Source organism: Odontomachus brunneus, unplaced genomic scaffold (genome assembly GCF_010583005.1).
Source record: "Odontomachus brunneus isolate Ranch 3 - 2012 unplaced genomic scaffold, Obru_v1 Obru_scaffold_055, whole genome shotgun sequence".
Classification (NCBI taxonomy): Eukaryota; Metazoa; Arthropoda; class Insecta; order Hymenoptera; family Formicidae; genus Odontomachus; species Odontomachus brunneus.
Genome location: NW_022639505.1, coordinates 101,293 through 115,787, shown reverse-complemented (window position 1 = coordinate 115,787; position 14,495 = coordinate 101,293). Strand labels below are relative to the sequence as shown.

Below are 14,495 nucleotides of genomic sequence, written 5' to 3'. Positions count from 1 at the left end.
ATATATATATATATATATATATATATATATATATATATATATATATATATGTATCTCAGATACATCCTTAAAGATCTTCCAAAGATGTCTAAAGAAATAAGACGTCTTTTGAATGTCTTTAAGACATTTTTTTGTAATTTATGCTGTCTAGTCATAATTATGTGACTAGGCGAAACGTAGAAACATGAATTTTTCAGCAACTTTTCACGTAAACCATTTCACCAGTGAGTTTGATACGAATTTAACCCGTAATAGGTACCATGCCTTTTTAGTCAAGCTACAGGTACCATGGAGTCCGGCGGACCCCAATAAATTATTGCCATTTTTAACATGATAATAAAAGGTAGGAAGAAAAACGCTTTATAGTTTGAAAATAATAATTTATTAGTATTATAACTAAACATTTATAATAACAGCTTCAGTTTTTCAATACTCTAAAAAAAAACATAAACTGAATATAAAATGAATACAATGTGGACAGTGTCGAAATAAAATACACTGAAAGACAAATAATCAGAGAAAAAAATGCATGTTTTAATCTAAGTCCACAGGTTATAGATTATGTAAAAAACATAAACAGGTATTGTTAAATTAAACATAACATTAAAATCTAGAGGGTTTTTAGATGCAATTATTACAGATGGTGCTTGCACATTTGGTGCATACTGGTTCATTGCATCTTACACATACTACTTTGGTCTTCATATCTTTATCTCTAGGACATTTATTGCATTTTACTCTGAATGGCAAAATAATTTTAGATCTTTCAGTTTCTTCAATTTTTAAAATAGATGAAGTTATTAAACGCAATGTCTTATGAATATATTGAATTGTAAGACGTCTCTTAAGTTCAGGTTCTACTAACTGAAAGGCAAGAGCTTTTACTCTTTTGCGTGAAGAATGAGTCATATTGAGCTGAAGATTAAGAAAATTATTTTCATAAAAGTAGCGTTAACGGTACCATGGGGTCACTGTAACCTCAGAAGAAAAATAAATGCATATAATTCACAACTACTTACAAATAATTCGATGATCTGTTCTCCTGTCACATTGAAAACTGTTACTTGAAAGGTACTAAAAATATTAGCGCCATACAGTGGATAGTTTAGGAATTATCACAAAAATAAAATTAGTTGGAGTCCCTGGGACCCCGTGGTACCTGTTATAGGTTAAACAATTGAACTTAAGAAAAGAATGAGAAACGTTTTAAATATACTCTGCGAGTATACACAAATTTCAAAAACTTCGAAAGTTCGTATTCTGTATTTTTCACTTTTAATTTATTTGATAATCGAATTAAAGAGAGAAGTCAGGCTTATAGTTTGCGAGAATAAAAGTCAACTGAAATGTATGCATGCGGATGCGCCACGCGCACGCGTTGTATAAGGAAAACAAACGATTAATAACGGGACTAACTCGCGTGAGTTTTTCTCAATCGCTAATTCATTGTTTCATAGATCGTAAATCTTCCATTACGAGGAACTGTGGGAGATATTATTCTCGAATACTTGCGTGCGTGTGAGCAGTACGCGTCGCGCGATTTTAAATAATTCTGCGTGTATCATTAAGCAGCTATCGCGGTGGGAAGCGGTTGTAAAAATATCGGAAGGTCAGCGAGGCGCGGCAGAAAAAAAGTGGGAAATTAATAAGCATCTTTTTATATATACACAGAATCATCGAAGATGCGCGACAATGAAGAAAATCTTCTCTTCATTAACTGTAGTCTATAATCGGAGGCAACGGTATGCGTTATTAAGTTGTTCAGCTAAGTATGACAAATGGTGTGTCATGAAGGATCCGTAAAACCCTTAGACGTGTAGTTGCACTAAGCTACATTATGTGTGCAATGTTGCAGCATACGAAATAATCTTCGGTAAAACGATAACAAGAAGTAATCTCATAATTACACTGGAAATCCTAAAGCCTACGAGCAAAATAGAAAGTACTCGCAGAATTTTAACATTTTATTATCGATGAACATGTGCAAGTCCTGAAAATCGTCATCTTGAAATTCGAATAGCGCAACGATGGCTCAATCTCTTCACCAAGTCGTAATCTTCAAACATGAATCCCAAGAGACCAAGCTCTGTACCAAAATAAAAATTTCTCGAGATATTAAGGGGACTGGAGGATCAGATTTCCTGAAAATCGTGCTTGTTTTTTCACAATTTTTTGTGACAAACTAAATGAATATACGAAAGTGTTATTTTGACGTACAATATATAAAGAGTATTTGTACAATATATAAAGAAAAGAAAAATATAATTTTGATGATAAAATATTCAATATAAGTATATTGTACATGTAGTTAAAATATATTCCGTTTTTTTTTTCAAGGTCGTCATTTTGCAGTAATATCTTGACTCTCAGTGGTTCAGTTAAGCTGAATTTTAAGTAAAAAATTTCCGTAAGCTTGTCGTTATCGTGTAAACCACTGATAAACTCGTGAAAATATTTAATTTTGAAATATTAATTTTTTTACTATAAAAGAACTGAAAATTTAATAATATTCCATTAAGATATTTGCAATTTTGTTAACTTTTACTCAATTTCTATTATAATAGTTCACACGATAACGACAAGTGAACTGACAAGTGACTGAAATTTTTTACCTAAAATTCAGCTTAATTGAACCAAGAGTTAAGATATTACTGCAAAATGACGACTTTAAAAAAAAAAACGAAATATATTTTAACCGCATGTATCATACACTCTTATATTGAGTATTTCATTATCAAAATTATATTTTTCTTCTTTTTGTATAAGTACACGTCAAAATAACACTCACATATTTATTCAATCACAAAAAATCGTGAAAAAACAAGTATGATTTGCAGGCAATCTAATCCTCCAGTTCCCTTAAAAAATGCTTTAAATTTCTTAGTAAAATCTCAAAACAAGTTCGCTCGAAGCAATATTGAAAAGTGTGGAATCATACACGTAATAATGGATATTTAATTCAAAATTAGAGTGTGAATTTTTAATCCATAGGCATATGAATTTCTCAATAAAACAAAACTTGATCCTGTAACAGTGGAATACATCAGATTCACATTTCAAATTCAAATGAAAATATTCACTCGATCGTTCAGGATGAAGAATACACTCTACATGAGAATGGGAAAAATTCTTCGATTTCTATCGACTCGGTTGTGTCACTCTATGTTTTTCAAGTGCAATTTTAAAAACTTTATTTTCTACATTTCTTAAAATAAAATTCCACAAAACAAGTAGAAATTCTTTCGAAGTGATATTAAAAATATTTGTGCTACTTGCACAAATTACAAGTATGAATGCTCAACTCAAACTTAGGGTGAATTTTTAATCCAATAAATAAATATTATAAGTGAATATCTTATTAATTATAAGTGAATATTTTAATCAATTCAAGTGAATTCGTTCCAATGACAATAAAGTATAACATATTCATTCTTCAATTTCGAATGAAAATATTTACTCAACACGATTCAGTCAATTCCACGAGTGGACAATTCTCTCTTCTTTATGGATGAAAAATCACTCAAATTCGAGTGATTCGGCTGTCTTTCTACTTTTTGGGTAGAAATTTCACTCCAAAAAGTTTACTATCTAAATGTTTTGAAATAAAATCTCTCTTAAAATGAACGTAAAGTCACATTCGAAGCGATAATAAAAATATTGCTACTCGAAATTATAAGAATATTTAACTTAAACTTAAAGTGAATTTTTAATTTGTTCGAGTAAATTTCAGTCGTTCGAGGATATTTCAGTCGATTATAATGCATTTGTTATGCAAGTGACGATGCAGTACATCAGACTCACTCTTCAATTTAAAATGAAAATAATCACTCAATGATTCAGAATGAATAATTCATTCTTTATGAATGAAAATCATTCAAATTTTGGCGGCTCATTGTTATTTTACTTGTTAATGGAATTTCACTCGAAGATATTTAGAGAATATGTGATGAGAGACATGAAATGCTACTTTCTCAGAATCAATATGAAGAAACATTGGAATCGAAAATCGTACGTATTTTCCACTTCAGGAACAAGTAATATCTGTTCTTTACTAAGCCGTTTTGCACGAACAACACTTTCGTGTCGTACTCTTTTAGCATTTCAAGGCTTCATCAACGTCGCGTAATATGCGAGAAACACCACACTGAATAGAGAGGCACGTAAGTCGACGTTTCGAAAAAATGTATTTCTCATACTATTTACATAATGTACAATCGTTCTTGGTTACAGGACGATTTTTATCCGCCCAATACTTCCATGTGTACACGAGAAAAGAGGAATACATGTAATTAGGCGATAATTGATTAAATAAAGCCAGTTTAATGATATATATGTATATAGGGTGTACCGCCACTACCGCATTATTTTTTCTGAGGTAATTTGAATAAAAAAATCCTAATGCAAAAATGGCGAGTTTATAATTTTTCAAATTATAAACGATTAAAGTTGACTAATTATACTGGATAAAGTACACGCGCTTACGATATAACACACCAGATACAGGTGCATGCACATGTCGTCCTTTTTCCAAATATTGATGCGGAAGTTCCATACACACAATAATGTATATAATAATAATGTCTTTTCTATCATTTAAATAAACATATCGCAAATAATAACAATTTCGTCAAAATGTCATAAATAAAATATCAATACATTTATGAGAATCAATAAGCTGTCACACATTTGACGTTTCTTTCAAAGATTCGCAACTAATTTCATATCTTATGCAATTCTCACTTATGTGCATGTACCTGTACCAGTATGTGTTGTACCGTACATGAACGCGTGTACTTTAGCCAATATAATTGGTCAACTTTAATCGTTTATAATTTGAAAAGTATTATAGCCTCGACATCTTTGCATTAAAATTTTTTTCTTCAAACTACTTCAAGAATCCATCCTTAAAACATAATGCGGTAGTGGCGGGACACTCTGTATATATCATAACATACACAGCATAAGCGCCTACTCTCCATAGGATCAGTTATTTCTTTCATCTTTAATATCATATTGCCGCTCATAATTTCTATCTCGTTTCCGTTTTCGTTATACACACAGTATATGGTATACGACTGTAATAAACAACGAATCTATTTTCTATTGCTGAACTATTGCCGTACATTTTCGGAACTTAAAATGAGACATATACAGATAAGACTTGGTGGAAAAAAAAAGAGAGAATTAATGTAACGAGTTCAGCAATAAAAAACAGACCTAATCTCGATGCTTGTTCTGTCTCGGAAACAAATTACGTTCCTATCTAGGCTCGAATCGGTAAGCTTTGTGCGGATTGCGTTTTCACAAATTTTCACCCCGACTCTCTCTCTCCCTTTCGTTATTTGTTGCATCTATACAAAACACTGTAGTGCTATTGGTTCAAATCGACAAGCTCTATGATCTTCTTTGACATAGAGAACGACAAGCATAATCACATTGAACTTCGACATATCGTGAGTGCATCAAAGCCCAAAAAGCACTGGCCGTCTGTGTTTGTCACATTTGACTGAGACAGAACGCGCGTCTCGTCCTGAATACACATATAAACATTGTCGCGCACCTATCATGCATTAACAATCGATAAAAAGTTCCTCGCAGAGTCAGCTCTTCCGAGCCAATCAATAGGAATTTGTCTTATTGTACACAATGATCTGATTAAACCGCATCTCGAGATATTTTTTGTTGCGAAAGCTTGCGAATTCGAGTTTCTCATCGCGACGACTATCGTTCGACAACTGTCAAACGCGCCTGCGACGGCGCGGCTGTGTGACAACGCATCGCTCCATTTATCTTCATTCACCCAGTAATCGCCCAATCTGTATCTCGCAAATAACTCCATCGAGGCTCAATGGCAGAGTAGAAAATTATAAAACATTCGTCGAGCTTTCCATTCGTGCGCGCATGCGGGTTCCGGAAAACCCGTCATGTATCTTTGTGATATATTTGTAAATACCGACATGTTACTTAAAGTGCGCAATTTACAATTTATGTGACACATATACGACACAACGCTTACAACTTAAAAACATAGAATAAAGCACGAAGATTATCTTGTTTTGTTTTTATTAACCGCGACAATTGACGCGAAAGTATCTGAAACAATAATCGGCAACACAGAATCTACGTACATGTCATTTTTTCTTTTTACACAGATATACAACGGCGAACATTTTTTTTTTGTTTTAGTGGCGAATCGGATTTCTAATAAAACAATAACAACGAAGAAAAAGACAAAGCGGGCCGGAGGAATGTATAAACTAATAAAACTGAACAGTCTGAGCAATAAATATCTAACAATCACAAAACTAATATCGATGCGTCGTAGGCGTAACGTAAGTCACTCTCTGCTTTGCTTCTTCCAAGTCGCGTGTATACATACGCGGCGCATACTGAACGATATACTGCCTACGTAGATACAAACGCAAAACTTCCATTGAAAACCCATTATCTTTGGCTACTTCGGGGGTATGTTTATTTAAATAATTATAATATCGTAATATTGTACAGCTTGAGTTAGAGTACAAGATGAGTGTTCATAACGCATATTTTCGCTTTACATCATGTGTTGTCCGTTCGGTGGAGCGTATTGCGGTTGCTGGCTTATTGACGGTCCTCTAGGTCCGGGTGGACCGTACGGTCCTGGCGCGGGGCCAGTCTGTGGTGGGTATCTAGTGTATAACATGATGTAAATCATCACTCTTTAAAATGTACACACTTTAGAAATTTACTACAAAAATATGAGAAAATCGTAAAAAATTCTCTTGTAACGTTCGACATTACCAACAAAACGTAACATGATATCGACAAACGATTGTATGGTGTCTCATGAAACATCAAAATGTAAGAATATAAAAACATACTGATTGAAAAAATGCATGACATGTTTTAATTTGTATGTAAGAAACGTCACGAGACTCGGAGTTGAATTTCCAGAAGCTCTGCAGTTGCATTTATGTATACTAGGTTTCAAAACGATTTAAACATTTTCTTCTCTCTTTTGTAACGCAGACAGTGTCTCCAACGAAAGAACTACTGCAAATCCGAGTGTTATTTTTAAACGCATAATTGTATAAACGTATAATTGGTCGAATCTCTTTTTATATACATGTTTCTTATCATCTCAAGTTGCGTCATTTATGCTCAAACGTATAAAATTCTTATTTATACATCATAAACATGTTGATTGACATGATTTAAAACCAGAGACGTGTGAGAAGAATTTCAGCCTACAATTACATGCTTATGCGTTTAAGAATAACACCCTCGGATTTGCAGTGACTTTAATTAATTCTCGTAAGTTATGTTCTCTTATTAGATCATTGGCTGTGTCCCAAGTTGTATAAAAAAAATGTTAAAACTCAATGTATATATATACTGAGTTTCAAGAGAGTATAATGCGAGAAAAAATAATAGATAATAAGAATAAATTAAATATAATAGATAATCATCAAGAATCATCAGATCAAACATACCCTTGTGGTTGGTAAGGAAGGCTAGTTTGATCGGGCTGTGGTAGAGACGGGCCTTGTGGATGTCCAGGCGTATGTTGTTGATGAGGACCAGATTGAATGTGAAAGTGCGGTTGCGGCAGAGTCATATTTGGCATACTGGAGGGACCCATATACTCGTTGCTCGGTATGTTTGCGTTGTACGGTCCGGGCAACGGGCCTGGACCCGTTGCCGCTCCAGTGGGAAATGGAGAATGCGGTATACCGTTAAATATCTATTAAAAAGACATGTGCTTTACTGTCAGAATAGTTTGTATTGATCGAAGTATTGGAAACCTAAGTCAACCGAATCATGCGATAGGAATGTCGAGTAAAACAAAGTACAGTACAGTAGTATAACAGTCTTTAATAAAGTTATACCATTTTAGGATTTTCCAAAATAACTACAAGAAATATAGTATATGTTTTAGAAGAATATAATTTCATATATTATTCTTTGTGAATCTCGGTTTATTTTGGAAATTTGATGTTATCTTAATGAAGAAATACTAACAAAATTCCAAAATTTTGATTTAAAAAATAATTTTAAAACAGAAAAAAATTTTTTAAATTTGTTACAAATATTAGAAAAATAATTATCAACACTCTGTTGTTCCTTTTTTTAGATCAAATAAACTGTCACTAGATAATTCTAAAAACGCTTTATTAAGGCTCCTGGCCTCTCGCATTGTCTATCTCTTTTTACTGAGGTCAGGGCAGCGATCACGTAACTTTTCCCCTAGAATGGAAAGTGAAAAGTTTCATGTGAACTCGTGATCACGTAACTCGGCAAAACGTGAAAACGTAAAACTTTTTACGTGAACTTTTTCGTCATCAAACTTGATGGCGGAAAAGTGAAAATCTAGTGACATGATGAATATGGAATATATTATGCTATTGCTGTGGTGAGATACAGAAAACATAACAGTCCTAAGGTAATAGCAATTTTTTTAAGGTTATATGTTCTACAGCCGATGGATACAGCTGATTTGGCCGATACTGAAATCATATAGAAACCATGTATAGTGATTGTGCTTTTCACACATAGAGTTACTTGATTGCGTGAACAATGAAAAAGTTCATGTGAAATCGATAGAACGAAAAATTCCGCTCGAAGTTACGTGATTGCTGCCCAGAAGCGAGAAAATGGATGCTAATGATTCTTGCGTTTAAAATACGTTTAAAATACGTTAAAATAAAAAGATATATCTATAAAGCGACACTTGTAATCGATTAAATAAATCTGTCAAATATTCCGTGCATTCTTCTTTTGCTTTAATAATCAATAATTTGTCGTAAATTAATATGACATACATTTCATCTTCTTAACCTATTTCTTCGCATTTAGATTAATTTACAATAAATTATTATAATTTGATTGTTAAAGCAAAAGAGGATGCACGAAATATTTTATAAATTTGTTTAATCGATTGCATGTTACTTTATAGATATATATTTTTATTTCAACGTAGTATTTCGCAAGAATTTTTAGCATGCATTTTCTCGCTTTTAACGTCATTAAAGAGAGATAGGCAATGCGAGGAGCCAGGAGTCTTAAACTATATATAGAAAAAAAAAGATACTTTTATTTTTGGAAATATTTTATGCCTGTAAAGATACTAAAAAGGGTAAAGGCTTCCACACCAATTAAAATTTACTAGCTTGCAAAACATTCAAATCTACGTACTAGGCATGGTTTACTTGTATTATCATGCCTTATTTTACAAGCGCTTACGTGTGATGGTGGTGGTCCCGTATTGTGAAACGGATAAGGATTCATATGCGGCTGCATTTTGGGCAAGGTGTAGCCAGACGGCGTCGGTGGTGCGGGTTCTCGCATCAATGTGTGATACAGATTAAGAGCGTCCACCAGGTCGGAGCTTAACTGAGTAAGCTGCGCGTGCCGCCTGTCTACTTTTTCCAAAGCCGCGTCGATCAGCGGTCCCATTGCCGTGACTTGTTCTAAATGATGCAAAATACAAGTTCATGAGACACTTTTCAACACGTCGAATTCAATCACTCCCATCAAAATTCGTGGTTACCTTCCAGATCGAGCATTTCCTGAGGATCAGACGTGTCACACTGTGGATCGGCTTCGTGAAGCAAATGCAACAATCTGTCCATCTTCTTCTCGTCTATCTCGACCTCCACCACCTCCGGCTCGCGCTTCACCATCTTGACTTCCACCTCGTCCACAAACTGCACTAATTTTTTATTACTATGTTCCAATTCTGCATACAAATATTCATATGTTACTTTAGCCGCAAGCGACGAATAATTTGCACATATATTCGACTTCATAGAATGTCGGAGAAGATTTCTCCTGTTGCATATATCTTACTTGTGTATTCATCTGGCTCAACAGACAAATCAGCAGTGACAAAATTGGATGGAAAAAGCCCTTCACCTTTTAGAGTGCTACCCTTCCACCAATTTGGATCCGAATCGTCCAAGATATTAACTATAAAGTGGGAAGTTATAATTAATAAGAAATTTGCTTATCAACGGCTATAGATAATATAATGTTAATTACATACTTATTTCTCCTGCAAAGAATGTCAGTTCGTTGTCTTCCGCAGCCTCGAAGTCGTACAGAGCGCGCACTTTCCTGCCTTCCGAGGTACTTGAACTTCCAAGTACGGAATTCATATTAGGATATAAACTGGAACTCTTTTTAGAAGCTGGCGAGCTATGCAATGAGGTGCTCTGGGCGTGCGCCTTACTTTCTTGTAACGACAGATGTATAGCTGTAAGACATTAAAAATTACAATAGAATTATAGTTTGTATGTGGGAAACTTTATGATAGAAACGAAGTGAATCATTACCTTTAGCGATATCTGCTTCTTCTTGCGAATTTGTTACTACATTAGGATCTCTATTCGGAGCACTAACTTTTGGCTAAAAAATATTGTATAATATGTGTGAGATGTGACGCAAGAAATTAAAAATATTAAGAGACTTTTCACCTGTAGATGTCTGAAAAATAAATTATATTCAGGAATTTTTTTTGAAAAAACTGCAACATATTGATTTGTAACTTGGCCTGCTTATTATATAAATACAAAAGAATATCAAAAATATAATTGTTCAGAAATATATTTGAAACTTTAAATGCGTTTTTCGTTGAAAGAAGAGAAGGGACTTTTCATATAATGAAATAAATATTAAATTATTATTTAATAACTAATTATATACATATATATTTTTTTTAATAAATTAAAAATATTAAATTTTAAACTTTTAAGAAATCCGATGTGCGTCCTTGATACATGTATTGAAGATGTAAACAATTTGAAGTCAACTGGGTCAGTAGTTTTCAAAAAATCTTGCACGCTGATGTTAAAAACTTTAAACGTAAAAACTGCGTTTAAAGTTTTAAATATATTTACGAACAACCACTACATTCTATTAATATTTCTTATAATATTTCTTTATATTTAAATAATAAATATGTCAAATTATAAATTAAACACAGAAAGTTCCAGAGTTTTCCCAGAAAAATTCCCGACAGCCTAATTTTTCAAACATCCATAGGTAAAAGACCCCTTAAAGCAAATAAATAAAATCACTAACTGATCGACATATTTAAAATACATTCGACAGCTCATAAACTAAAAACGATACGACGCAAGTTCAAAAGGGGAGCACGCAGTGTCAATAACTGATAATCTTATCTGACAGACTTGAATTATGTAGCTCGACTTGGACTTGTAGTGTAGACCGCGTGGTAAACGTTACCACGGTAAAATGGAAACTCACTGAATCCGAGACAGAGGAAAAGTCATGGCCTTCACTTTTAAGCTTATTGTACAGGCTTGGGATCAAGTTCAACTGAGGATCCGTTTTGAAATCGCCTTCCGCCCACTTCTTCAGCAGCGCCTTCACCTTCTGCACTATTTTCTGCTGATGATGATGAATGAGCTTCCTCAGGTCGTTCTCGAAGTCCCTGGATGCAATCTCCAAGTGAAAAGTCTTGCCGCAGTTACTCGCACAAGCGTCCAACAACTGGATTGAAAAAGAATGATTATGAATTCAATAGCATATCAGACTGATGAATCCTTCAGGGACAAAGATACTAACTGTTATAGCCTGCATGACAACATGTGGGTCCTGAGAGTACAATCTCTTGATAATGGAACGTAAACAGTCCTTGGCGTTTTGAGCAGAAGTGCCCACTTTATCGCAGATATCCATTATCTTTCCCCATTCTTCTGATACATTGTTCTCATTGGTTGCCTTTTCTAGTGCATAAAGAGTAACATCCAATATACAGCAGCTGGCAGTAATGTTACACCGATGTTATAATTTCCCACCCAATAAAATAACTGTTACATACAATATACTTCATATTATACTTACATCGTTGAGTGAGAGATTATAACATTGAGTAATATTACTATCACTTTATGTTTATTGGCTAAATCTATAAATATATATTCAGTCATGCACATAAATGCAGAATAGCAAGGGCCAAGGTTTCCATGGAAAGAAATAGCGTAACATAAAAGTTAACTCTTCAATAGGTGCGTTGTCCACAGATGTAATTCGAAAGCTATATATCACTAGTCAAAAATACTTCCTCTTTTGTAATATACATAGCCTATTGTTTATATCAGATGTATATATCTTTTATATATTCATATTTACATATTTTTCTATTTTACTTTACATGTATTTTATATGTTCATATTTATATATTTTTCTATTTTATTTTATATGTTTTTTATATATTTATATTATATATATGTATGTGTATTTTCAAAAAGAATATACATCTTGGCAGAATATGCATCTACAGTGACAGACCAGATAAACTTATAGGTGAAAAAACGCACGCGCCTATCAAAGGGTTAAAACAATCGGAGTAGTTGCAGATATGAGCGCAACAAAAGGAGGTAGGCGCTCTCTATGGCACTATGACACACACACCGAGCAGCGATGAAAACACCAGAGCGCAAGCTGATGATTAATCGCTGTGACGGGTCTCATTATTGTCACTGCCTCGTCGCTCGCGCGGACCGAGGAGGACGAATTCTCAAAGGTCCAGGACGGAGAGCGACTCTGAGCTCGCGCTCAAAACGCAACGACACGGTCACGGGTCAAGTGTCAACAACCGCTTAATGCGTTTAATGCGAAACAGGCTGTTGTCCGTGGGCCGGGCGACGATTCGCGACGACCTGGGCGATCCTCGTCGGCCAGACGACGACGACGACAGCGCGTCGTCCAGCTGGGGAAATCGATGATCCGCATATCGCGAGCCAGCCGACCGAGAGGCGTGTCGCGGACGATCGCCGTGGTCGTCCCGTCGCCACGGCATGGCATTCTACTCACCGACTTCAGCGTCGAAAGGCGAGGAGTTCTGGAAGAGACCCATGCCTGCGGCTTCCTCTCTCTCTCTCTCTTCTCCGCGTTCTCTCTTCGGCACTCCGGAATTCTCTTCCCTGCACTTCCGCTCGACGTAGCCGCACGCACGTTTAGCACACCGTTACGGGATCGCGCTACGCATCCAGCTGGTATTTACTCACAAACGCGACCGACCAAGTGACTAATAACATTCTAATCTACTGCACCGGCGGACATCTTTGCTGTTCTCGAGTTGCCCAGTTAGTCGATAGGTATCGAGATACCGTCGCGTCGATAATGTCGTGAATTTAAGCTCGGCAGCGTGAGTCGCGTCGAATTCACGCGGACGTCCGCGGACTTGAGGTTGAGAGGTTGACGATTACGTGGCCAGCGTGGGCGTCGTGAATGAATCGAATGTGTTTCCTCGTAGAATAGTTATGTGGAGGAGGCGCGCGTTCACGGATTTAATTGATGGGAGTCACGCAATTTCGGGAAGGAGAGCGCGTGACCGCGAGAATCGATATATCGAACATGGCGACCGTGCAATGACGTACAACGAGAAGCGCAGCTGTTCAAAGGAACGTTAATCCTCGGACGGCAGATAACAAGATTATCTTCGAGAGTTAGTATTAGACGTTACTTGATATTACGGTGACTCATCGAGTTTCCGATTGATCGATCGAGTACTTCATTGATAATTAACCAGCAGCATTGTCGGGACAACAAATTTTATCGAAATGTAAATGCTCTTGTTTAGATTGGATATCCCGTTTTTTTACCGATTTTTTACTCTGTCCTGAATTTTTCCAAATGTTATCTGAAACGATTTACCCCAATCACTTTTAAATAAATCATTTATTTTCGTGCATGAATATACCATATGTATACGATACAAAGCGTCTCTCAGTCAAAGTGATTGTGGCGCAGTAAATAAGATGAATGATTCAAGAACCGGGGAAATTTCAGGTTCGAATCTCGGCAATTGGTAAACAAATTTTCGAAGTACAATGTAAATTGAATTAAATAGCGTGTGAAACAATAAAGTGAAAAATTTAGAAAAGTTCAGGAAGAGAGAAAAATGTACATAAAAATGTATAATTATTTTAATAAATATTTTTATATATATTCCTGGAACGTTGTGTAAGCGTTGTTTTTGGAACGAAAGTTGTAACATTTTCCTAACGTTCAAGTTTTACAAACGTTGCAAAAATGTTGTAAATGCGATATCGCATATGTAAGGTTTTACAAACGCATAAAATATGTTGCAAATATAACGTTGTATATATAAGATAATTGAATCAGGATATTTCTGATTTCTGAAACGTTATCAAAACGTTTATGCAATAAAACGTAAAACGTTATATGGCGATATTGCGATGTTATAAAAACGTTCTTGCAACTAAATATTGTTTAGCGGGAATATTGTATAAAATATTTAGTCTATATTTTAATAATATTTTAAATAAAGATTTTGATACTAGATTTTTCTTTATGTATAGAAATAAACTCTTGGTTTTTAAGCCGTCACCTTACCTATTGCACCACTGTTACTTTGATTGAGAGACGCTTCATATTGTATATATATGGTATATCCATGTACGAAAACAAATCATTTAAAAGAAGAGAATAGATCTTTTTAAATGTAAAATATATGTTTAAAAAGT

General features: G+C 34.9%; 1 protein-coding gene across 1 annotated transcript; it reads right to left on the bottom strand.

The window, feature by feature from the left end:
* Nucleotides 1–4,165: 4,165 nt before the first annotated feature.
* Nucleotides 4,166–13,101, bottom strand: LOC116845674 (signal transducing adapter molecule 1). The gene is made up of 10 exons (XM_032818671.1): nt 12,820–13,101; nt 11,569–11,729; nt 11,248–11,493; nt 10,314–10,386; nt 10,025–10,234; nt 9,829–9,948; nt 9,530–9,718; nt 9,223–9,449; nt 7,473–7,723; nt 4,166–6,668 (listed from the first exon to the last, which is right to left on the bottom strand). Exons 1-10 carry the CDS (start codon nt 12,860–12,862, stop codon nt 6,554–6,556), a joined length of 1,635 nt encoding a protein of 544 aa, XP_032674562.1. The 5' UTR covers nt 12,863–13,101; the 3' UTR covers nt 4,166–6,553.
* Nucleotides 13,102–14,495: the final 1,394 nt, after the last annotated feature.